The sequence below is a fragment of the Syngnathoides biaculeatus genome, chromosome 6 (genome assembly GCF_019802595.1).
Source record: "Syngnathoides biaculeatus isolate LvHL_M chromosome 6, ASM1980259v1, whole genome shotgun sequence".
NCBI classification, from domain to species: domain Eukaryota; kingdom Metazoa; phylum Chordata; class Actinopteri; order Syngnathiformes; family Syngnathidae; genus Syngnathoides; species Syngnathoides biaculeatus.
The window spans coordinates 26,840,782-26,867,192 of record NC_084645.1 but is presented as its reverse complement, the minus strand read 5'-3'; the positions used below and the strand labels follow the sequence as shown (position 1 = coordinate 26,867,192).

Sequence of the window (26,411 nt, the reverse complement as noted above, 5' to 3'; positions counted from 1 at the left end):
GAAGACCGAGAAGCCACGTAATGTAATATATTATAACCCAAAGACGAATTCGTCATTGACCGTTTCCTATTTTCGTGTTACCTATCACACTTGTGTGCAGAATCTGTATGTGTATCTGTACAGCCGTTTGTGAACCGCCGTATGAAGGAAAAGAAGGCGAGGCTTGATTTACGAGTGGTTTCTCTCATTTTCTTTGTGTAACGTCACGCGCTCCCCTCAATAATTATTCTTGAATTAGTGCCGAACCAACGAGTTGAAGCGCGGCTTCGAGAGCGGGTCAGCCGGAATCTCGTCGCGGAGGGAGAAGCAGCGGGTCGCCCTCGGCTAAACGACGGCACGCGCCGTCGGCGGCGTCTGATTAAGACGCGCTAATTACGAGTGACGGATGGAGCCCTTTGTGAGGCCGTCGCTAAATAAATAATGAAGCCATAACTGTTGCGCCGAAACAAGCCACTTGAGCTTAAACAGTCAGAGGTGCCATCTTGCTCCCTTCAAGGCTTTGCGGGGGCAAAGGCGGCAAGCGGAGGGCGGCGGCTTTGAAATATTCACGAGCCGGGCGGTCAGGTGGGAGGCGGCGGCTGGGATGTTTTCATCTGCCGCCGAAACGTGATATTAAAAGTGCGCTCGTCGCGTTCCCAGTTGACAAACCCGCCCTGCCAATCTCACTGCTGGTTTGGGACTAACGATTCGTATGCAAATTGCGTTTCGTTCGCCGACATCCCGCCGTTTGGCTCGCGCATGGGCTTCCTCGAGGCGCCGCACGCGGCCCCTCAAAGACTCATTACCGCAGTGGCCTCCATCTCTTAATTACTTTTGACATCTTATTAGCTCCTTTGCCCTTCCTCTTTCTCACTCCCTTTCATCTTGACCTCATATTACACATTTAATAGATATCCCCCGATACTGTTCTCGCAATTCGACCAAACATTTCCAGGAAAAAAAAAAGAACATCAGACTTCACCTCAAAGGACCTAAACATACAAATTATACAGCGGTACTTTGATTTATGAATTTAATTTGCTGTGTGACTTTGGCGTATGTTGGACCATATTGTAAAACTCGACTCTGACTGGGGCTCAATCCGACTAATCAAAGTCGGTATCGATCAAGGAAACTCGTGTTTTGGGCCACCCCCAAGACTCCTGGATGTCAATTTCACCAGAATACACAAAATTACAAAAAGTATTTCCAGCCATGTCGACACAATCCAAAGTCGATTCATTTCGAGCAAAAATCGTTTCCCCGCTGATTCTCGATTTGGGGATTGATCTATTGGCAGATATTTTTTTAACCCGTCTGCTGGTAGTGGATGAAAAACTCAACTATAGAGCTCGTGCACATACATCATAAAATCACATGACTTTTGTTTACGTCGCCATATTGCAGGTCAAGCTCAGCATTGTTCAATGCTAGGTCGGTTGGAGACGATGTGAAAATATGCCTGATCGCACGACGCCCACAGTCTTGTCTGATATCGTCAGACATTTAGACGGTGAAACTAAACAAAGGTACGTGGAAGAATTAGATAAACTTGGCATAGAGGACCCGTATTTAATGCCGAAGTCGATGAAGAAATTGGACCGTTAATTCAGTTCCCCTTGTCTTGGACAACTGGACATACACATGGATCTGGTGAGTAAGTTGTCGCGAGCAAAATGCGCATAAGGCATCAAGGCCGACGAAATAACTATACAGTAATTCCCGGCCTACAGAGCGTACCTGGTTATAAGCCTCACCTCACAAAGGAAATTCTATTTGGTCCATACGTACGCCGCAGCTGTGTAAAAGCCGCAAGTGCCCACAGTGAAACCCACATAGAAATATTTACAAAGAGGGTACACAGAGAGTTTAACGCTCATGCTAGCCCTGCGCTAATGCTAACGCTCGCGCCACGCTAACAATGCCGGTTAAAAAAAAAAATCACTGAGATACGGCAGTAACACGCTAGCGCAGTGCTAACAGGGCCAGACCGGTAAAAGTCACTTCCTCGGCACATATATTCCTCCGGTCTCACTCTTACCTTTTCTGATTGAGTGCCCCCTTGCGGCCGTGAGAAAAAAATGCACAAATTAACCGCATCACCGCATAAACCGCAGGGTTGAAAGAGCGCGAAAAATGTTGTGGCTTATAGGCCGGAAATTACGATATTTAGAATCTTGTTGTCAGTAGTTTATGAAATAAAAGAAACATTTGTATTTTACTCAAATATATGTATACAGTAATAGAATGATCTGAGATATTGATCATTTCGCATTGGCCTCTTAATGCCATACTGACTGTGCGCCTTGTTCAGAGACACACAGTACATGTTTGCGCCCTGGGTACATTTATATCCATAACTCCAGCGTGTGTGTGTGTGTGTGTGTTGTGTGTGTGTGTGCCCTGCCACCGCTGCGTCCTGCATAATTCATGAGGTGTCACACTTCTCCACGAACAGTCGCCTTGTCTGTCAGACACACACCACACGAAATGGTAATGACAAGTCGCACAAATACCACGATTCAACCACATGAGCACCCTTACATGTAATTACACAAACAAAACACACGGTAGAACAATCAGAAATGGCAAGCGCTACAAGCCGAGCGTGTTTTTTTGTTTTGTTTTGTTTTTTTAGCAGTGAAACAAGTCCGCGTTTTACGGCGGGCCATCAGCGTGCAGCTGGACTACTCTCAGGGGAGGCCCGTAAAAGCTGCCCGGCTTCGTCTGAGGAGAACAACGAGGGAGTGGGTGGGCTCGAACCGCGAGTGAAAGCATTTCCATGTTCACGCAGCCGGCGCCGAAGCCGCCACCCAAACGCGGGAGGAAAGCAGGCTAACCCTCGACCCGTAACTCGGAGCAATTCCCATCCCCTCCGTTCCACTTCAGAACCTCTCGCGGTTGTTTTCCTTCATCGATCTTTGCGTACGTCTCCATTTTTGGACTTAAATGAACTCCGACACCACATCGACAACCGTGCACATCTGTGATGAGAATCAGGAAAGGTTGTTGTAGAATTTCTGGTTTGTCCGTGTCTGATAAGAAGATAAAGTATCTCCTTCACTGTCAAATGGACAGAAGACGGTAAAAATATAAATAAGACCTCGGTCTTTTCATTCCTCAATTGCACTAAATTGTGCCAGAGGCTCAGATGGCCCCGTTGGTGCTCCTGGGGATGGTCCGGGACATTTAAAAAAAAAGAAAAAAGAAAAGAAAACAAACAAAAAATAATAGCGCGCACGGGAATGTTAGCTGAGACAAAGCCGACTTGGATGAACTTCAGGTTAAAAGATGTACAAGCAACCTGTTGCACGGGCAAACGTCACCTCGGGCACCAAACGCTTAAGCCTCTTTAAAAGCAAATTTTTAATTTTAGTTTATAGACCTATTTTCTGGAAGTTTGTAAAAAAAAAAAAGTATATGTATACATGGACGCCTACAAGCCGGTACTTTTTTCACAGCTTTCAACCCTGCGGTTTATGCGGTGATACCGCCCTAGCATTAGCGTGGCGCTAGCATTAGCGGACCTGGTTATCAGCCTCGGTACACAGAAAGAGTTTAACGTTAGCGCTGCGCAAGCTATGTATGCACACGTGTGCCCACGTACCATAATTTGCAGCCTACAAGCTGGAACTTTTTTCAGAGCTTTCAACCCTGTGGTTTATGTGGTGATGCACTGCTAGCGTTAGCACGGCGCTAGCGTTAGCGCACCTGGCTAAAAGCCTTGGTACACAGAAGGAGTTTAATCCTAACACCGTGCTAACATTAGCACGGGGCTAGCGTTAGTGCACCTGGTTTAAAGCCTCGGTACACAGAAAGAGTTTAATGCTAGCTCAGCTCTAGCTATGTACACACACGTACACATACCGTAATTTCCGGCCTACAAGGCGGAACTTTTTTCACAGCTTTCAACCTTGTGGTTTATGTGGTGATGCACCGCTAGCGTTAGCGCACCTGTTTATAAACCTCGGTACACAGAAAGAGTTTAGCGTTAAACTCTTTCTGTGTGCAGAGGCTTACAACCAGATGCGCTCTGTAGGCCGGGAATTACGGTCGAGATTACAGTTGTTGTTACAGACGTACAAGCTGTATTATGAACGGTCTAAAATGCCAAAATGCGATTTTTGATCTTGCATTATAAAGAACGCTGTCAAATACTTTCAGGGGAATGTGAAAGCAAAAACAAGACACGATTGAAGTGCAGACTTTCAGCGATTTCAAAAGTTATTTAGGAGCATCAGGCAATTTATGTCGGGCACAATTCGTCTATTTTCAGGGGCTCAAACGTTATTTGGAAAAACTGACGTTGGTGCAAAAATGAAAAAATGATCAGTACCTTTTAAAACTCGGATGGAAAGCGTTTGTAGTTGATGACGGCTTGAAGTTTGGAGCCTGTGAACATCAACTAATTGCAAGTTTTCCTCCGTGGCGATGCCTCGCTGGGCCTTCACAAACTTTTTCACCACTGCATGACTTCTCTTCAACCGTCACTTTCGGCTCGTTTTTCAAGCTTTCTGCCTTCAAAGGGAAAATCATTTTCTCTTCCTGACTTGGGATGGACGAATGTTGCACTTATTTTCCTTCATAAAGTCCCCAGTTGCTCTTCCAGTATGCTTTGGGTCCATCCAATGTGTTTTGTAAGATAATCTATCTATCTATCTATCTATCTATTATCTATCTATCTATCTATCTATCATCTATCTATCTATCTATCTATCTATCTATCTATCTATCTATCTATCTATCTATCTATCTATCTATCTATCTATATATCTATCTATCTATCTATCTATCTATCTATCTATCTATCATCTATCTATCTATCTATCTATCTATCTATCTATCTATCTATCTATCTATCTATCTATCTATCTATCTATCTATCTATCTATCTATCTATCTATCTATCTATCTATCTATCTATCTATCTATCTATCTATCTATCTTTTAGCATCATCTCCTTCAATTTAATATTGGTAGCTACCAAAACAAATTCATTATCTTTTGACTCAGAGTGATAGTGGCTATAAAAAGTCTACACACCCCAGTTCAAATGTAAGGTTTTTGCGGAGCAAATCATTAAATAATTTCAAAATGATTTCTACAACCAACACTGCATGAAAAAAAAACCCATAATGGGGTTGCGCAAGTGTGCACACCCTCTTACAATATGAGATGTGGCTAAGTTCAGTAGTCATCCTTTCAGCACATGACTACCATTTAAAGGGCCTCTGATTAATGCCAAATGCATCTCTGCTGCTCTAGTTGGCTTTTGCTGACATTTTTTTTCCCTTTCAAGCGGATGGCTGGAAATTTTGTGCCAACAATGACTGCGTTTAGCGGCATGGTGGATCACTTGGAAAGCGTTGGCCTCACAGTTCTGAGGTCCCGGGTTCAATCCCGGATCCAGCTGTGTGGAGTTTGCATGTTCTCCCCGTTCCTGTGTGGGTTTTCTCCGGGCACCCCAGTTTCCTCCCAGATCCCAAAAAACATGCAACATTAATTGGACACTCTAAATTGCCCCGAGGTGTGATTGTTTGTGTAGGTGTTTGTCTCGATGTGCCCTGCGATTGGCTGGCAACCTGTTTAGGGTGTACCCGGCCTCCTGCCCGTTGACAGCTGGGATAGGCTCTAGCCCTCTCGCGACCCTTGTGAGGATAAGTGGCGAAGAAGATGGATGGATGGATGACTGGATTTTACAACTGTTCATAATTACCTTGACTTTAGCTTTAGCTCCGTCAGAAGCAAAACACTTCAAAAAGGTTCCATTGATGGTGAAAAAAAGTTTTGAAATGATTTTTTTTTTTTGGTCTTGTTTCATACTGTATATCACAAACACCTGGAAAGGGGTGTGTGGACCTTTTACCTGCATTGTACAGAGGCCGGTCAAAACAAAACAACTGAAACGTTCAAGTACTTTGGGAGCTGCCGACAAAATGGTTCTAACCTCGAAATGGTACGCTCAATATTTTTGTGAAGTGCAGTGTTGTTGTTTTTTCCAGGCAAAATCATCAGAACGACAACTCCACCATCCGTCCCAGTACCGCCGGGCCAAACTGTCGACGCTGATTTACAAGACGTTAAAATGACCACTTGGGTGATGTGTTGCTAAACGCTCCAGCGTGTAAGGTGTGTAACTACACGTTAATAAGGATGTCAAATAGAAAGCACAATATTTACCCCCGAGTGTACGTAAGTGCAGAGTGACCGCTGTAAAGTGGCTGAAAATTATACCCTTATGAACCAAAGCATTCTATAACTGAGTGATGTAAATTAATTAGCCATCGCGTCAAAAGAATTATCATCAACAAAAGTGCGGCACAAAGAGCAGAATTGGACATTTGAAGGACGGCTCATCAAGTGCAAACAGAGCTAAATAAAGAAAGGACAAAGACAGCCCCTCTCGAGCGTCTTCTTCCTCAGAGCAGCAACGGGAGGAAATTCATTTACTTTAAGACGGGCAGTAAAAAAAAAAGGAATGTATTGTAAAAAAAAAAAAAAAAAAAAAAAGGACCTTTATGTGCAATCAATACCTGAACCAATGAACGGGGCCGAAAAGCCCGCTTCCCTTCACTCAAGTGCAGAGGGAAAACGTCACGACTTGACTTTCTATTAGGGCGGCCGTTTGTCTCTTGAAGGACGTTCCGGCAGAGGTTGAAATGGGATATGAGAAAGCTGCTGATTAGACGCAACCGCCGAGATGAGATTCTTGCCTCCGCACGGACATAAAAAAAAAAAAAAACACGCTTAAGTTTCTGAGGGGATGCTCGGTCACAGAGTTACGATGGATGGCGGTTTTGGTTGTGCATTTCCCGCAAATAGTGGCCTGCCCTCCAATATACAAGCGTGGCCGGGGGGGGTGTCCGTTCCTTTTGACCCTCAGCACTAAATACCTTTACGGTGGCTTTGAGTTCTCTTCCTGCAGCGGCAACGGAACCAAAATATGTGCAATACGGGTGGGAATTTTCCGAGTTTTTTCATCTGAAATTGTCATTTTTGTGAAACGTGTAAATACGTTGAGAATTTTTTTTTTGGGGGGGTGGGGTACGGCTTGACGCGGGGCGAGGCAGTGATCAAGACCGGCCGCCACCATCTATTGGCTATCTGTATGCATTAAAATTGGTGTCTATAATAACGTCAACATTCCGATTTCTGGCAGCATTTTGGTGGTATTTCGTCGGTATTTTCACTCTGATGTTAACATTTCATCGAGAAGCATTCTGTTTACTACGGGATAGTTATAACTTATTGATATACGTACGCATATATCCATACAAATTACTTGTGTACTTATTTCTGAAGTATAACTTGTAAGCGCAGCAGCCTATTTGATGTAAATTTCACTCCGTCTGCATTTTTATGTCTGAGGTTCGCCAAAATTATTTTGGTTGTTTGGGCTCATATTTTAAGTTTTCAAAATCTTATGATTGCCCTCTATTTACACTGTTAGAAGTAACCAGAGGTCACCATTTAACATTTCAAAATTTGTGCCCAAAGGGGGGCGCACCCTCCTTTAAACCCCCCCTAGGCAGACATTTTCAGTGTTTTTCCAAATTGGTCATTCTCATCCCTGACAATAGTCAGAATACTCAGTCATCAGTCACTAGCTCACTCTAAAGCAGTAGTAAAGTCATAATTACAGTTAAGAACTGTACAGTTCCTCATAAAAGTGTAAATTAAATTAAATTAAATTAAATTAAATTAGTTTATCAGTGTATTTTTGGACTATAAGCTGCGACTTTTGTCACACGCTTTCAACCCTGCGGCTTATGCAATGACGCTTTAAAATTAGCATGAACAGACCCTCGTCGTGGAAAATGCAAGAGGAAATGCATATGGCGCAGTTTTCAAGTTAAAAGCAAACAGAGCTGCTGCACGTGAACTTGGCATAAATGACTCCACGGTGAGACGCCGGAAACGGCAGCGGGAAGAACCGGAGCAATGTAAAAAGACGAAAAAAGCTTTCAGAGGTAATAAAAGCAGGTGGCCTGAACCGTGTTGGTGCCGCGTCTCAGTGACTTATGTATGTTTTTTTTTACCCAGCCCTGTCAGTGCTGCGTTACTACCGTATTGCTGCATTGTTACTGCCGCCTCACAGGCACTGATTGGAAAGAAAAGCTAAGGTATATTATTTAAAAAAATTGAAAACTTTTTCTGTGTATCGCCTTTCTTTGTAAATATCTCATGTTTCAATGTGGGCACATGCGGCTTATAGACAGGTGCAGCTTATGTACGTACAAAATGTTTTTTCCTTTAAAAATGCACTGGGTGAGGTTTATAATCAGGTGGGGCTTATAGACCAGAAATTACGGCACACACAGCTATTTATGTCTTAACCACTGCCAACAAAACTGAGTAATCCCCGAAGTGAAAATGCTCAAATTGTGCCAAGAGATACTGTGTAGTAATCATGTGGAAAAAAACATGAATGATAATGCACATGCCTTCCTGTGCCACGTAACCACGTATTCAAATTGGTCCACCACGTGTCTGTAACTTCTAAAAGAAATATGTCAGAACGGTTGTACATTGCAACCAAAATGATACCACGGTGAACATTTTCCACATTGAAATATGCTTTTAACGTCAGCTGTAGGATTGGAGTACGACCATTCCAACAAGAACTTTGCACATTAGTGCAATTCTAATTGCTGCTGTGCAGTGCTAATATGGAGCGTGTGTATAAACCCATGTACCGTAATATCCAGCCTATAAAACGCGACTTTTTTCACACGCTTTCAACCCTGTGGTTTATGCGGTGATGCAGCTAATTTGTGCATTTTTTTCTAACGGCTGCAAGGGGGCACTCGAGCGGAAAAGGTAAGAGTGAGCCCGGTGGAATATATGTGCCGAGGAAGTGACTTGTATCGGTTCGGCCCTGTTAGCGCTGCACAAGCGTGTTACAACTGTGTCTCAGTGATTTTTGCCAGTATGTATTTTTTTTTAACCGGCCCTGTTACCGCGGCGCCATTAGCATTAGCGTGGCGGCGCTAGCGTTAAATTCTCTGTGTACCATCTTTCTTTGTAAATATCTCGTGTTTCAATAACGGTTTCAACGTGGGCACTTACGGCTTTTAATTGGCTACGGCCTATGTATGTACCAAATGGTATTTCCTTTACAAAAGTACTCGGTGAGGCTTATAAGCAGGTGCGCTCTGTTGGCCGGGAATTACGGTATACTTTTTGTGGAGTTCCCTCCTAAATTCCCGGATAGATATGATGCATCCGGCCGTGATGGGACTTTAGAGTCCACGATGATGGAGCCAACCCTGATTAATACGCGATATAGAGTAATTCCCATACTGCTGCGTGTGCAGTGGAAATTCTCCATCGTGGCAATAAAGAAACTACAAGGCCATTACTCACGGAGGGATGTAGGCGCACGCACGCATCCAGATGAATGGCCAATAAGCGCGTGCATTTATTCATCAAGTGTTTAGTGCAGGGGCGGGGGAACCTTCCCCTACCAGGGGACACATCAAGTCTATACTAAATGAATGCAAAAACGTGATGGAATGCTTGAACATGCGTATCATTGCAAACAGTTATGAGCAGTTTATTTTTTAAGAGCGTTTCTTTATTCTTAGGGGCCACTGGTGTCTCACATCCTTACCGGTTATAAAATCAAACATATCTTGTTTAACGTTGCATTAAATGATAATCGTACTTTATACCTCCCATACCGTATAATCCTCCCTCCCCCCAAAAAATTTTCATGCACAGTAAAGCCTCAGTTCTTGAACGTCCCCATTTTCAAACAATTCGGTTTTCGAACAAAAATTTCGAGATTTATTTGCTTCTGTTTTCAGACGAAAATCGGTACTCGAAACTACCCAACAAAACCCTGAAATAACATATTGCGCGCGGCCAGACCAGCTGACACAACCACGACGCGTTTTGTTATTGTCCATTCGAACGCCCCCCGAAAAAAAAAAAACGGAAATGTCATGGGCCAAGTCGCTACAGATACAGCAAAGCACTCCCATCCTCGTGTACTCTACTACTAAAGCATACATTTTCAACAAAAAATAAATATATTTCTTAAATGATTTTATTATATAAAGTATTTAAACAATACATGTATTTCTACTTTGCAGTTTATTATCAGGAAAGGCTAAAAAAATGCTTTAAAAAGCCAAATTTTTTAGGCTTGGAACTCATTATTTCTTTTTCCATTCATTGTAAAGGGAAACATTGATTCGGTTTTCGAACAATTCATTTTTTGAACCCTTTTCTGGAACGGATTGTGGTCGAGAGCCAAGGCATCACCGTATATTGTACTTCACGAGGATCCCGTCCCCGATAAACTTCTCACTCTGTGACACTGACGTGAATTTTACTCTGAATGATACCCTCAAAATGTGAACCAAAAATTTTTTTTTTCTCCGTAAAATCTCATTTCAACATAGATGAAATGAGCTGCTTAATTTAGAGTGTTCAAATTGCCCTTGCCATACTGCAAAAAGAAAAATTGCCATATTGCAAAAAGAAAAATGTTAAATCAAGGTGAGTAATTTAATTAATGCGGTGACCCGGTTCAGTTGATCTTAAACTAGAAATATTGTCCATGCCACGAAATGTAATTTTTAAAGGATAACATTTAATTCATTTTCAGCTAAATTCGGTGCCTTTTCTTAAAAAAAAACATCACTCCATGACAGTCACCCTGAATGTTGTTTTTACTTTAATTGTTCCAAAACTATCTGGAAGTGGTCCGACTAACTTTATAGATATCAAACATTGAAATTTTAATGCGCTTAGGAAGTAGGAGAGTATCAGTACAGGAAAGTAGGACAGATGAGCCAAGCTAAATTGTGCCACTTTGTTGCGTACGCTATATAGCGCGGCGTCACGGTTTGACGATTATTTCATGGATTCACGCACAGGTCACATCTCCCCACCATTGGTGGAGTGAATTTAAGTCCAGAATCATATTAAAAAAAAAAAAAACAATGTTTTTTTTTTTTTCCAATCTCACCTGTTTCACATCTCTTGCCAGTGAATCCTTGCGGGCAGGCGCAGTTGTTGGGCGACAGGCACATCCCCCCATTCTGGCACAACCCGTTACACATAGCTGAAGCAAGAGCAAAAGGGGGTGGGGTGTGGAGGGGGGAGGAAAAAAAAACGTGCCATCACTCACCGAGATGAATGACCATTAACTATGCAATTAGACCAGCAGCATACGGAATAAGAGTTCATTCCTCCACGTGATTCATGATATTATTTCCTTGGACGGACGCGTCTCGCTCAGGTTCACGCAAACGAGTTCATCATGCACGCTTAAGCGGTTTGTCAATGTGCGTCCACAATGACGATGACGCGGATAATATCGACGCCACGTGCCGCTAGCTCAGATCAAAAAATATTAAAACTTCATTTGGGATGAGTGTCACAGTGTAACATCCTTCTATTTATTGTGATGGTTATTATTATTTTTGTATCTTTGTAAGTCTTAATTTTTTCTTCCTATATATAGAGCTCGTGCACTTACGTCATAAAATCATGTGACTTTTGTGTACGTCGCCATATTGCCGGTCTAGAAAAGCATTGCTCAATGCTAAGTCGGTTGGAGACGACACGGAAATACGTCTGATAGCACGACGTTGGACTGTTAATTCACTTCCGCTTGTCTTGGACAACTGGATATATACATGGATCTGGTGAGTAAGTCGTCGAGATTTACACGGAAAAGTTTGAAAGCGTATAAAACTCTGGATGCGTACAAATACTTCCCTGCTGGATCTGTTCTCAATCAAGAATAAATCCCACATAGTGATGGAGCCACTCAGATTTTTTCAATACAAATACCAATATTTAAATAAATGACCCCTGGTTTTACACAAACTTGCATTTAATTAAGTATGATTGGGAAAATAAAAAAAAGACAACATGGAAGCGTGTTGCGGCCACACGTTAAACTTTGGTAAACCTCTCCCTGACAGACGGCTTCAGCCTCCATACGTGTCCATCCCTGAAGCGTGTTGCGGCCACCTAGGTAAACCTCTGTGCGACCGATTTATTTTCTTTTTTTAAATATACATTGGGCTCATTTGAGAACAATGCATATTAAAAAAAAAAAAAAAAAAAAAAAAACATCTGTCAGGGAGATGTTTACCGAAGTGTGGCCGCAAAATTCTTCCGTATACGTTGGAGACGACGCCCAGTTTTTTTTTTGTTTTTGTTTTTTAACGCATTGTTCGCAAATGAGCAAACTTGGCCTTATAAGTACTTCTCGGGAATTTGAGATTGAGAAGAATAATTCCTACCTGGAAAGAAGCGATCGCAACACAGGTGTGTGTGTATTTTGCTTGGGCACCATCCATCGCGTTTAATTGCCAAAATCCACCGATCTATTCTCATCTTTTCAGCTGGTGTTCCATAGAATGACCTCTTTGAATATCTGTCTCGTCTAACAACCAACAGCACAACAGGTCTCGGGCATTGTGAATATTCTGTTCCGGTTTAATGTCTCCCACACTGTCGAGCAGCTCTTTTGGACCGGCAATATGGCGCCGTGGAAATGGTGACGTCACGTGCACGAGCTCTATAAAGCCATTTTCAATCACATCTTTTTCCCCAAGAGTGAGTACGCAGTCCATTAAGAGAAGCGTGAGGCTTGCGGGGACGTCACGATCCCCCGTACCTTTGCAGACGGTTCCGTTGCCGGCGTAACCCGGCTTGCACGAGCAGCTGTGTCCTCCGACCATGTTGAAGCACAAAGCGTTCTCGTCGCAGTCGTGCAGGCCGCTCAGGCACTCGTCGTGCTCTGGGAAGGACACAAAAGACTTTACAAATCGTGTTTTCCTTCACGCGAGCAAACGTAACGAGCAACGCTGCACTTAATGACTCTTGAGTAAAGCAAAGAGACATTAGTAACACTGGTGGATGAGTCATTTGCATCTTTTGCAACGTGATCTTTCAATTTGTTGTTATTGTTTGGAACCTGACAGAATGATGGATCAGGCGTAAATGGACTTCTTAATGTGCGCTAATGATCAATGAAGATATTTGGTCTCTTTTATCGTTTCCTCAACGAGCCAATGGCTCCTAAATGTGGATGTGTTTACATAGTACGTTTGCACAAGCACGTATCTGTCAAGACAAGTGTTTAATGCAAAATCCCAACCGTTTGCATTTGTCTATAGAAAATAATGTCTTTTGGGGCGGGGGGGGGGGGTATACAGTACTTTCAAATTTATCGTAATTTCCGGCCTATAAGCCCCCAACTTTTTCCACACATTTTCAACCCTGCGGTTTATGTGGTGATGAAGCTAATTTGTGCTTTTTTTTTTCTAACAGCCGCAAGGGGGCACTCAAGCGGAAAAGGCGAGAGTGAGACCGGTGGAATATATGTGCCGAGGAAGTTACTTTTACCTGTCCGGCTCTGTTAGCGCTGCGCTAGCGTGTTACTGCCGTTTCGCAGTGATTTTTACCGGTGTGTTTTTTTTTTTTTTTTAAACTGGCCCTGTTAGTGCTGCGCAAGCATTAGCGTGGCGGCGCAAGCGTAAGCGCGGCGGCACTAGCATTAAACTCTCTGTGTGCCGTCTTTCTTTGTAAATATCTTGTGTTTCAATGTCGGTTTCAATGCGGCTTTTACGTGGCTGCGGCGTATGTATGTACCAAATGGAATTTCCTTTACAAATGTACTGGGTGAGGCTTATAACCAGGTGCGCTCTGTTGGCCGGGAATTACGGTAATACAACTCGTTATATAAAGTCAGAGCCGTGAGCATTTAAAGCCAGGAACACGCATAACAATAATCGAGACAAATTTCACCTCAGCTACCTTTTTCCGATCAAAGTCAGAGAAGGCACGATTATTAGCTACAATATTTTATCCTGAGCATTTGTACTGTGCTGTAGACAATGTTAAGAGTGTTTTTTTCCTCTTCCCCTATTCGCTGGGGAAACAGTTGGGGTCGATAAACCTGTTCAATATTAACTACGACAAACACGTGATGTGCGTGGGGCTCATTGAAGAACTAAGAATTGTACATTGATGCCATTTGGGTCTCTTGGTGCCATGTCAAAATTGGAAAACAAAATCTCACATTCAGTTTTTAAACAAGTGTCAGCTTTACAGTTGACAGGCATGTTCCTGTCCTTCATATTAAAGATGATTACAGCTACTTAAAGTGCCACTGTCATGAAATGCCTGTTTTTTAGTTTGTTATTAATGAAAAAAAAAAAAAAAAACGCCAGAATGGACCCATCCATTTTTTTCCACCACGAACCATAATTTTGACGTATATGCCTTTTTGTTACTCCCGGCATGAAAATCCTCTCGAGGGATTTGTTTTCGAGAAGAAGCAGGAAGTGACGTTAGTGGCAGACGCCCACTCAAGCGTTCTCATATGTTTCTACTAGATTTACCTGCTGGAACGTACCCCTTTGTTCCTTTGTGTTAGCCAAAATGCCGGCCCGTTGTATTGCTGGATATTGTTTGAACACTTTTCAAATAGACCCGGTTCGTCGTGAAAAATGGATTGCACAGGTGCAAAGGACGTGAGCTTGGTGGGTTCCAGATGACAGATAGGTGTGTATACAGCTACTAAAAAAAATAATAGTTTGGGGGGGGGGGTGTGGGGGTGTGGGGGACGTCATCCTCTCAGAATGTAAAAAAAGATCCGCGCACTTAAGTCAAGGGTGTTAAATGCGTCGATGTACCCATCGGCGCCGAGCACGGCTTCGGACGAGAGGCACGGCTTCGGCCGGGCTGGCTCATACACACTGTCTGTGAGTCTGTTGTCAGTTAGAAGTGATCCGCATATCATCTAAATATGGCTCGAAACGCTAGGGTAACATTGCCCCGGTCACTTCACTCGAGCGTGAGATGTTCTCTTCTTTAAAAAGAGCTTTCGTGTCCCATCGTAGGCGGCTCAGCATGTTTTCAATGGCGAATGTCCCGGTGTCCACTTGGATGTCGAATGAGACTTCCGCAACTTTGCGCATGGATGACGCACTCCCCGCTCATATTTATTTTTTCGTATGGATATCGAAGTGAATAATGTCATATGTATTTTTCATCGCAATATCTATTTTAGAATGTTTATAGACATGACACTTGACCTTTAAGTTGCTGATTAATTAGGCTGCAGTTTCTAACAGGGCTACTATAGTAAACGATCCCACAAGTAAATAAACATCCAGGTATAAAACTTTAAAATGAAGTATATCAAGCTAGTCTTAGTGAAACTCAGTGTAGCGTTTTAAAGTTAAGGGCTGCAGATGGCCTCACGCAAAGTAATCTTGTTTAGTTGTCGCCCGCGGCGGCTTCTTATAAATATTTTAACGATTAAGGAGTCCTGCACTTGATTTCTCAACAGCAAAAGGAACATCGTTTATAAAGTTGCCTCCAGTGGGCTATAAATGAGACGCCGAGAACGGGGAGATGAAGTAGCGGCGCTCGTATACTAAACATGTACGCGTAGCGTCGATTTGGCCGAGCGAAATAACGACGTTTGACCATAAAGGCAAAGATTTGCGACATTTATACATTCTAATCCGCTGACACAGCAGTAAAATCGCAGTTACCCCCCCCCAAAAAAAAACCACACCTTAATTTTCAGTCTGTTCGCAGCAGCTGGAGGAATACTGCGGCTCTTTACGCAAGAAAGAAACAATGTGCACCCACTTAATGAAGCCTTATCCTCCGGGGCCTCGGCCGTGTTTGCTCACAAGGTGAGATTTCTCCCGTCTTTCTAATCCCCGCCGCGGTGCCTTCATCTGAAAAGCTTATCTTCGGACCCCCCCAAAAAAGTAAAGCATTAACAAAAGTGTAAAAGCATTTTCAACCCCTTCTCCTCGAGTGATAAAGAGCCTCTTTGAATGCACATCCTTCACTTGCCCCTGAACGGACGCACGTCGACGCACCTCCGAGACGCGCAAAAGTAGGAGGGGGAGGCTCTGCCGGGAAGATTTCCGCAAATATCGCTTTCGGAGATAAGGACGCGCTTAGCGGGTTGGAAGTCTGCGTCGAGGACTTTCCGTGACCTTCGTAAAGGCAAACTCGTGAAAGGTCCGCCGGTACTGTAATATTTGACTACCATTCAGCACTGCAGTCATTATTATAGCAACGGGTATGATCGTGTAATAAGCTCATGCTGTAATTCACACTTTTTACAGAGGTTAGTGATACACTATGGGACATTTTGACTTACAGCGCATATAAAAAGTCTACACACCCTTGTCTAAATGTCAGGTTTTTTGCCACCTATTACCGATGTGGCTCAACTGAAACATTTGTAACCGTTTTGAGTGGGAAAGTTAACACAAAACAATCAAAATAAACAAATAACGTAGTTGCACAAGTTTGCACACCCCTTTAGTAACGTGTCCAAATTCAAATGCATCCCAAACGGAGGCCCCTTGGCACAATTTAAAGGGTTTCTGATAAACCATAAATATGTTTAATCTGCTCTAGTAGGCTATCACGACATTTTTTTGTGCTAACACAGACTTATATTTCAAACTGTTCATTATTCCTCCCACCTTCTCTAAGGCTGCAGCATTTCCAGCTGTAGAAAAAAAAATACCACAATGTAAAAACTACATCATCATGTGGCAACTACTTTCTTTCTCCGAAACGCGACAATGTAATTACAATACCTCAAGCACAATATTTTCCTCTCCAAAAATGACATTCTCGTAATATCACAATCCTTTAATCCATTTTCTTCATTTTCAATCTGTCCCTGATTTTCCAGAATAAAGAAAAGTCAACCGCTGTAGTGTAAATTGGAGTGCACAGGGGAGAGGAGAGGAGTGTTTTGTTTTGTTTTTTTTTACCTCTCCAAGGTCACATCTGCCCTGCCTCCTTTTGAACCGACCGCGGCAGTGTTGCATGCAGAGTGTTTCCCCTCCCTTGACTTCAGTGTTTTGGGTTACTTCGGAATTTGGGGATATTACACGTCTGCTCAAAGGGCACCGCCAGGTGAAGTATTTGTTCCCCAGCTACGGCTCTCCCTTCTCAAGGCGTAGACAGACAAACAATCAATTATGTACAGTCAGTCAGCGGGAATCCATCTTGTCCTGCTTGACTCACTCCATCCTCTGACAAAAACAGCAACCTTGAGCCGTCCTAGACAAAACACTCCACTCTAATCTTTAACTGACAGCCCTTTGGAAGTACAGTACAATCGCGGTTCTCGACCGCAATCCGTTCCAGAAGGCGGTTCGAGAATCGATTTGTTCGAAAAGCCCAATCGATATTTCCCACGTCTGCGTACAGAGGCTGCGTTATACACAATCACAACACGCGTCGTGGGTCACCTGGTCGGGCCGCGCGCGACGTTAATTCCCGTGTTTTCTCACAGGCGTTCGAGTACCGATTTTTGTTCGAAAAAAAAAAAAAAATCACAAAATTTTCCTTCGAAAACCGATTAGTTTGAGAACCGACTTTTCACTGTACTGCCATCGAGTGACACCTACCCTGTAGTTAAGTACCCAATTCTGACTTTATATTAATTTTATATCCCATTTATTTGATCACCGGCCGCTCAGCAGGAAAGCGTTGGCCTCAAAGTTCTGAGGTCCCGGGTTTAATCCCGGACCCGCCTGTGCGGAGTTTGCATGTTCTCCGGGGACTCCGGTTTCCTCCCCCATCCCAAAATCCTCCCAACCTTAATTAGACAGTCTAAATTGCCCCGAGGTGTGATTGTGACTGCAACTCTAATTTGTTTCATTCATTGATCATTTATATTTCATTTTATTTTTAAAAAGTACTGATTGATTGATTAATTTTAAATTATGAAACAAAAGATTAATAACAATTTAAATGGACTTTTAAAAATAACACAATGACAGAATGATACAAATAGATACTATATAAAGTCAATACAAATATAAATATGAACGTACTAGCCCAAAAATATTTAAAATAAATTTTTACATATAACTGGCATTGGCCGGAAACCTTCTCCATCCAATCTTGTCAATTTTAGATTTTTTTTCCCCCACAAAAATCAATGGTATTGGTCAGCCTCAACATGGGTCTTTTATTTCTACAAATTATCAACCAATCAAAACTGTTTAAAATGTCTTCCGCTCTTCGATGATGCAATTTTATTTGCTCAATAAACATGGCCATTTTTAAATGTATTTTTCCCGATACGTGATCGGGCGATGCGAGGAATCTTTATCTAATAAAATAAATCATAAGTCGGCACGGTGGGTCTGCTGGTAAAGCCTTGGCCTCACAGTTCTGGGGACCCGGGTTCGATCCCGGCCCAGCATTCCCACGATCCTCGTGAGGATAAGCGGCTAAGAAAATGCATGGATGGATAATTGCTCGCCCCTTTTCCACTTACAGTACATTACGTTACTGTACATTGCAATGACAATTGCTGCATCCTAAAATCCTTCCTGCCGTCACCCGGCCATCAATCAGTCAGAGGCTGCGCCTCATGGAAGGAAGCATGTCAGGTTATCTTGGGATTAAACAAGGACACACAACCTGAGCGCTCCAGTATGCACACCTCTGGACAGCTTGCTTCAACAACAATCAAACCCAAGCCTTCACCTTTCATGAATTACCCACAAATCTCATTTTGGGAGTAAAAGATGAAGAAGAGTACCGACGACCTTCAGTATAAGAGGAAAGGGTTGTTTTTCCTCGCTGACATCTGACCGCTGCTTCTGGGCAGAGTAGAAAAAAAACATCCGGTCCGGTCAACGTCCAGCCGGGATGTGAATCAATGATGTCGCCACAACGCAGGCGGTCTAACGCGTAAAATAAACAGCGCAGTCGGACCGCCTGAGAAACTGCGAAGAAAATCCAACCGCGGCTGCGTGCTGTTTCGTCTGGGATTAAATTTGCGAATCAGCCCTTTAATCCGGCACATAAACACTGAGCCATGAAATGAACTACCGTCGACTTAATCCTCTTTGCTCGGCGGCCGCGTGCGAAACGCGGCTCCCGTCAATGCCGCCACATTGTTTCGGCTGACTTTGCAATCTGTTAATTGCCCGAAGCAATCGAGAGCGATAAAAAAAATGCTCGTACATCATGCGAATGCACCGCGTCGATAGGTGCGGGAGTGGGTGGGTTTCACGTCCCTCTTCCGCCGCTGTAATATTTCATCGGCGATCAATTTGGAGCCATCAGCACTCCCTTTGGATTCTTTCTCCAACACAAGCAGATGTCCGTTGGCTTTGAATGGGCCGCAGACTCCTATAGCCGCTAGCTTAGTGTCCTCCCTTTGCTTATTGTCAATTACCGCCACCGCTGTTAATGAGGCGCGTCGGCATGCATAAAGACGAGCACCCGCGTGTGTGCTCTATTATTCATTTGAACTTTTAACGATCGCCCCGTGCGATGTTTGCTTTCAGTGTTTCTGACGCGCAAGTTCAGCGTATTTCCTTCGCTAAGACGACAATGGAACTGATGTGCTTGACCGCGGTTGATCAAACTTGGGATCAGGAGCCGACATGGGCCGCAGGGCACAAATTCTTGTTCACAAGGTAAAAACGCTGGAGGCTATTTTATTTTCTGGGAAAGTAATTGCTTTTTTTTTTTTGCCAGTGACCATGTCTCATCTCATTTTAATATGACATTTCACATAGCGTAATTTCTCGAGTATAATGCGCAGAGTTGGCTTTGAAAAAAAAAAAAAAAGTTAGGAAAACCCTTCTACCAATAAACAATGCGCACCACCAATTTGCTGCATATGCTCAAAATATTAGAAATTATCTGTATTTCTATTTTGCTAGGTTTGTAATTTTGTTTGTACTTTTATTGTTTTTCAAAAAATCGTCTGTACAACAATTATTAATAATAATCTTTGTGTACTGATGCAGCGGTAATATATATTTAGGGACGGGCCACAGGACACGCTTGTCCTGGTCCCTGCAATTGTTAGAATAGAATCCCTCAACCAACTAAAATAAATGCTCAACAATGGCATAAGATTTTAGTAATACTTAAATAATTAAACAATTTTACACTTGAAATGAGCATAACGGGTGCTTTTAGAAACGCGAGCATTTCAATTGTGTGCGCAATTTTTTTAAAATCATAGTGCGATCGTACTACGTAGTTTCAGCTCACGTTGTTTTGCTTCCCCATTTGGTCGCGTCACATACTTCTTTTAAAAGCGGCTGCACAACTAGCTCTTGTAGTCAACATTTTTGTGTTCGTTTAAGTTAAAACAAACTCATGGGCAGTCATTTCTGATCTTTGGTGCAGTGGCAACAAATATCCTACGCTAACGATTGTAAAATGCAAAGCTCAGGCCTCGAGGAGTTCAGAGTTCAGGTTGGTGGCGCACATTACTGTAATATATATAAATTTGTAACAAAAATATATCGAAATTTATATGTATACCTCTTTTTTAACCACTCTATGTACCTGTATGCGACTATACAATGTGATTGTATTTTTTTATTTTACATCCATACCTACATATAATGCCCTCTCCTGACTTTTTGAAAATGTTTTTGGGAAAAATTGCGCATTATTTTCGAGAAATTACGGTACTTCCAGTCGACAATCTGGTTTTCCATAGAGTGACTATCGGCTCCAAATTGCTATTTCATATTTTTTCATCATATCGATCTGTATCAGTGGGACCTATCAATCTCCTCTTGTTTTTTTTTTTTTTTATTTGTAAACACAAAAAGGAGGCTCAAATTTCTATATCATACTGTTATTATGGAAATATGACACCCCACACATTCTGCACAATAGTTACTTGCGATTGTGTGTCTTCCTTATCAAATACTCCGAGCTAGTGGCTAGGATCTGATATTCTTCCATTAACTCAGTGCAGATTCCAGCTGTGATTTGTCCAAATGAGTCACGACATCAAGCCCCCCCCCACCCCCCCCAATTCCCCCAAGTACTGTATTAGCCGGGTTTAATCACACATATTGACTTTCATAAGGGGACGCGGGGCCCGCGCATTGCGGCGCGGTGCCTTCAATGGGTTTTAATAGAGCCTACATACAATACAGTGCTGCAATTTAATCCGCTGGGTTGCGGGCGGGGGCATTAATCTCCATCGAGAATCTGGGGAATTACAGTAGCGCAGCGTGAATTGAAAACAAGCGGAGTGCGGAAATAAAACTTGCTAGCGGCACAGATTAAAAAGGGAGTCGAATCGCCGGTTCAGTGGGGCGCCGGCGCTCTTATTAGTACAGCTCCGAGATGTTTTGTCGCATCTGTAGAACGGTTCACTACGAAATTGTTGCTCTCTTTCAGAGGCGCCCAGTGATTGGAGGGGGGGGGGGGGGACCCACGCCACCACTTACTTTACGTTACTCAAAGTAAGCAGGGATATGTTCCTGATCAACATAAACCCCATTGTGGAAAAACACTACAGAAAACGGATGGGTGGTTTTTCAGGTTTTTCGCCCTCCCAACGACTCGCGAGGATTGAGGCGGATCCGCCCGCCCATCATTCAGCAGTGACGTTGTGCTGTTTTCAGACGAAGGACAGACATGCCTGACTGGCTCAGATGTTTCTAGGATTTTAGGCGCTTGTGTGTGATCCTGGATTTTACATTACATCAAAGCTAAGCATTCTGAATGAACAATAAAGCCCGCACAAAGGCTGTCGGTGTTTCTCCGGCCTGAACTTCGAGTGATGTTAAACTACCACCGAAAGAAGGTCCATCGTATTTATTTCTCAGTGGTGGCGACAAGGATACAGTTGTTTGTTTTGAGAGGAGACAACGGGAAACGGGAGCGATACAGCAAAGTGAAGACTGGGGCAGCATCCAGGAAGTATGCAGTGGTTTGCAGTGATTTTTCAGGATTTTAGGGTTCAGGGACTCCCTCATAATCCTAACGCCAAACAAAAATAACTGCCAAATGTATTTCATGGGAAGGAAAATGTTAATTCTGAACACGTAAGGGGGTGTGCAGACTTGTGCAATCACATTTGAGCAGTTTTTTATTTTTACTTTTATTTTACTCCCCCCCTCAAAAAGAAAGGTTTGAGGATTGGATTAAAGTGGTTCAAGATATCTTTAAAATGGAAAAGTTAACTTTCATCTTGAGGCAAGAACAAAACAAGTTTGAGGGCCATTGGGAAAATCAGACAAAATATGCCGTAACATCAAAAGAGTTTGTTACATAATGTGACATTAAGTTTATCCTAATTTTGGTCACTGGTTCCCACCAATTATTGCTTTTGTTGTTGTCATAACTATTATTATCTTTTTTTTTTCTTAACATGTTGCGCAGGGCATTATTATTATTATTTTTTAACTCATAAGTATTGCATCTTTTCTTGTTCCAATACAAAGAAAATGTGAAACCTAATTTTTTTTTTTTTTTACTTTAAGCGAATATTTAAATCATTGTACATAGTTTTTGGAACATTTGTTGAAAGGTGCTTTCTGGTGGTATCATTTTTCTCATTTTTTTTTACTACTATGATTATCGTTATTGTTTTCCCTTTAAGGTTAATTTCTTTGCTCACTTAGAGGTATGAACTTGGTTGAGGATGACCTACTAGATCATAGAATTGGAGATGAGAGAAACCTTCCTATTCTGTCATTTATAAAGGTATTACTATCCCATTGTTAATGAATGTAAATTAATTGGATTTTTTTCTCTCTCCTTTTTTTCTTTTCTTTTCTCTTTTCTTTCTCTGTATATAAAAGTGTGGAGAAAATTAATTATATTTTAAAAAAAGAAAAGGTTGCTTCGTCTTTGTCTCTTCATAAAAGTGTGGAAACTTTTTTTTATATCCACTGTAATACAGTACATTCAACTAAACAGACCATCAGTGAATTGCAACACTGTAGAAAAAGTACTCAAAAGGTTCCATTAGGTCATTTAAAGCAGTTTTTACACGTTTCAATACCACTAATAGCACAAAGGAATCTTTTACCGGGATAATTAAGATCAATTTTACAGCAAAACGTGACAACTGAATGAGAAGAAAACCAAAATGTTACTTCGCCGAGCCCAAAATGGCCGAGCAGCAAGCTTGATAACTTGAACTGATTTGATTTGCTCGGAATGTGATTTAATACGACAACAAATTCTGTGTGCGGTAAACGAGACAATATTTCACATCTTCCATCTGTATTACATTTTTTGCATTATCAGCCCTATTTGTACTGTACTGTGTAAGGAAACACACCGAGCCAAAATTTTGAGTTTTTTTGTACTGTGAGTCAACAAAAAGCCTTTAAAAAATGTTTTCACCAAACAAACGTGCAAACACGTGTGTTGATTTCATCTTCGGCACGTTTCTATTCAAGAATATACTGGGATTAAATTCCCAATAATAGGAGTCCTGCGGCTGGTTGCCAAGCAACCCCACGTCACTTGGCAAAAAGTTTGCGGGGAGCAACTGTAAGCAGCGCTGCTTCCTCGATAAGTACAAGGTGACTTTTGCTGTATTTGTGTCTTTGTGCGCCTTAATGCGGCAGCACGTGCGTATTGACGACTTCAGAATGACATTCCGCTTCAAACGAGCACCACAATTGTGCTTAAATTAAACTTTTTATTTCTGGTGTTTGTTCATGGTGAGCTAAATATACCGAAAATCGTTGCCGGAGTTACAATCTCTAGCCTGAGCTTGTTGTTGTTGATCTCGTTGATTAGCTCGACCTTTATTTCAACTTAGTTAAGAAATAAACGGGTTTGCCTTCTTCATGGCAGCCCTCCTCTTTCTCAAGTTCTTTGCCATTTTCGCTCCTCTCATCTCAGACGCGCACAGTCCAGCCCATTTTCACACACCAGATGAAGGCTGTCCTCACTACCAATTCTAGAAAAGATGATCCCCCCCCCCATTGGAAAAAATTTAAGATTTTATAGACATTTGAAAATAAGTTCAGCTTTGACACAGAGTACTTTATTTACTTCAGCATTAATAATGTCCTTCCTCTGTTTGTCTGCGTGCGTACGGCCTTGCAGTCAAATGTTTACCGGCATTTAGGACGCAATTAGTCGTCCTTATATGGGCAACGAGAGGACCTTCATAATTCGCATCTGAAGAGGCCTCGCATCTTAAGAGGAAATGGATTTAGACAGCGGCAGCAATTCTGCTCTTCAGTGGCTCTTTATGTATCTGCCGTGAAAATGAATTCCAAAGAGGAAAATGTTCGACAAAGTACGATCTCTGCTCACCTCAATGCAACGGGCAACTTGCGAGAAAACATGCTGCGTGTGACGCAAACAACAACTTTAATAGCGATCTATGGCAACAACAGCAGGACACAGGGGATAAAATACATACTCTAGGTAGTGACACGACACCTTACATGAAAAAAATCAGGTGGTAAGCTTGCGATAAGGTTAGGTTTAAGCAGTTATGATAAAGGTTACCGTATTTTCCGCATTATAAGGCGCACCTTAGATGACTGGCCTATTTTAAAACTCGTTTTCATATATAAGGCACACGGCATTACAAGACGCATAGAATAGATGCTACAGTAAAGGCTGGGGTTATGTTATGCATCCATTAGATGTGCTGCGCTAAAGGCTCCATATAGATCCATGTATAAGGCGCACCGGACTATAAGGCGCACTGTCAGCTTTTGGGAAAATTAAAGGCTCATAGGTGCCCCTTATAGTGTGTAAAATACGGTGCGTCATACTGACAGCATGTGTTCTGTCTTAGTGTTGTTGCCATAGTTAACAGCACAAAGCACATTGTGCAGGCAGCGCAAATAGTTTCGTAACAACTGCTTTTCACTGAGGCAACAAGTCATGTGTCAAACTCAAGGCCCCCAGGCCCAATCGTGCACTCCACATCCTTTGTGGTCTGTGAAAACTTGTCACGATTTTTCCTCGACTTCTCTCCAAGTCGAGTTATCTACCATACAAATTATATCATCGAATGTGGGGGAAATTATGTAACACTTACTCGGGTTCCCACACAGAACATTATGTAAGGGACAAGGAGTGTAACTGAATACTCTAGAATACATCTCTTCTGTAAACAAAGACAGTGCAGCTCAGCCTCGAGCTAGCAGACCTCCTGCTCCTGCTAGCAATGCGGATGAAAATCGAACTTCCTGAATATCAGTCTTCTTCTTTTCCTTTTGGCTTGTCCCGTTAGGGGTCACTACAGCGTGTCATCTTTTTCCATCTAAGCCCATCTCGTGCATCTTCACCTCTCACCCCAACTGGCCTCATGTCCTCCCTCACCACATCCATCAACCTTCTCTTTGGTCTTCCTCTCGGTCTTTTGCCTGGCAGCTCCATCCTCAGCACCCTTCCACCAATATACTCACTCTCTGGCCTCTGGACATGTCCAAACCATCGAAGTCTGCTCTCTCGTACCTCGTCTCCAAAACATCCAACTTTGGCTGTCCGTCCAATGAGCTCATTTCTAAGAGCTCATTGCAACCTGCTCACTCCGAGCGAGAACCTCAACATCTTGATTTCTGCCACCTCCAGCTGTGCTTCCTGTTGTTTCTTCAATGCCACCGTCTCTAATCCGTACGTCACGGCCGGCCTCACCACTGTTTTACAAACTTTGCCCTTCATCCTAGCAGACACTCTTCTATCACATAACACACCAGACACCTTTCGCCAGCTGTTCCAACCTGCTTGGACCCGTTTCTTCACTTCCTGACCACACTCACCATTGCTCCGGACTATTGACCCCAAGTATTTGAAGTCATCCACCCTCGCTATCTCTTCTCCCCGTAGCCTCACTCTTTCCCCTCCACTCCTCTCATTCACGGACATATATTCTGTTTTATTAAATCTTCAGTCCTCTCCTTTCCAGTGCATGCCCCCATCTTTCTAATGGTTCCTGAACTTCCTGAATATCAGTATAGACCGAAAAAAGAAATGAGAAAAGAAAGAAGAAAAAACAAGCCCTGTACAAACACATGTCAGCCAGGAACATTTCACCAGTTTCACGTGGGTTCTTCAGATGGAGCCAGAGCTGCGTTTGTGCCTTGCAATTTGTAGTAAGTAGCAAGTAGCCTTTGCCATTATTACTTTAAATGGCTTCACTATTGTAACCAGCCCACTCAGGGCAACCAGCAGCAGTTCCAAGAAGTGTCAAGTAGTGCATTACAACACCCGCACGGTTTTGACTTAAAACACTTGGAATGTATGGAACTATGGGCAGGTACTTTGGGTTTTACCAATGGAAAAGAGCAAACAGCCAAGCTGATTTCAAATTTGACTGGACAGATCTTTTGTGTCCGCTATTCTGCTGGCAACTGTGTTAAGCCGTTTATCCGTCTAATACATAGTTGATAAAGCTCAATTTCATGGGTCAGTTACTCTTTTAAATAGCCTGCAGTGAAAAGGCATCACGGAGCACTTGTTGGAAGATTGTCGGCAGCTATTAAGGCCGGCGTTGGAACTCACCTGTGCAGGAATAGTCATCGATCCTGATGTAGCCCGTGTGGCAGATGCACATGAAGGAGCCAGGGGTGTTAACGCACATGGTGTTCTCCCTGCAGTAGTGCTTTCCTTCAGCGCACTCATCTATATCTGAAGAGGAAAGCAGG

The 26,411-nt window shown here is 42.7% G+C and overlaps 1 protein-coding gene across 2 annotated transcripts in view; it reads right to left on the bottom strand.

Moving 5' to 3' along the window:
• The window catches only part of nell2a (neural EGFL like 2a), a 109,504-nt gene that overhangs the window by 20,595 nt on the left and 62,498 nt on the right, over positions 1–26,411 (bottom strand). For both annotated transcript variants that reach the window (XM_061822997.1, XM_061822998.1), the window contains 3 exons: positions 26,269–26,394; positions 12,623–12,745; positions 10,958–11,053 (listed from right to left, as the gene is read on the bottom strand). In XM_061822997.1, the coding sequence (XP_061678981.1) occupies positions 10,958–11,053; positions 12,623–12,745; positions 26,269–26,394 (345 nt within the window). The remainder of the gene's footprint in view (positions 1–10,957; positions 11,054–12,622; positions 12,746–26,268; positions 26,395–26,411) is intronic.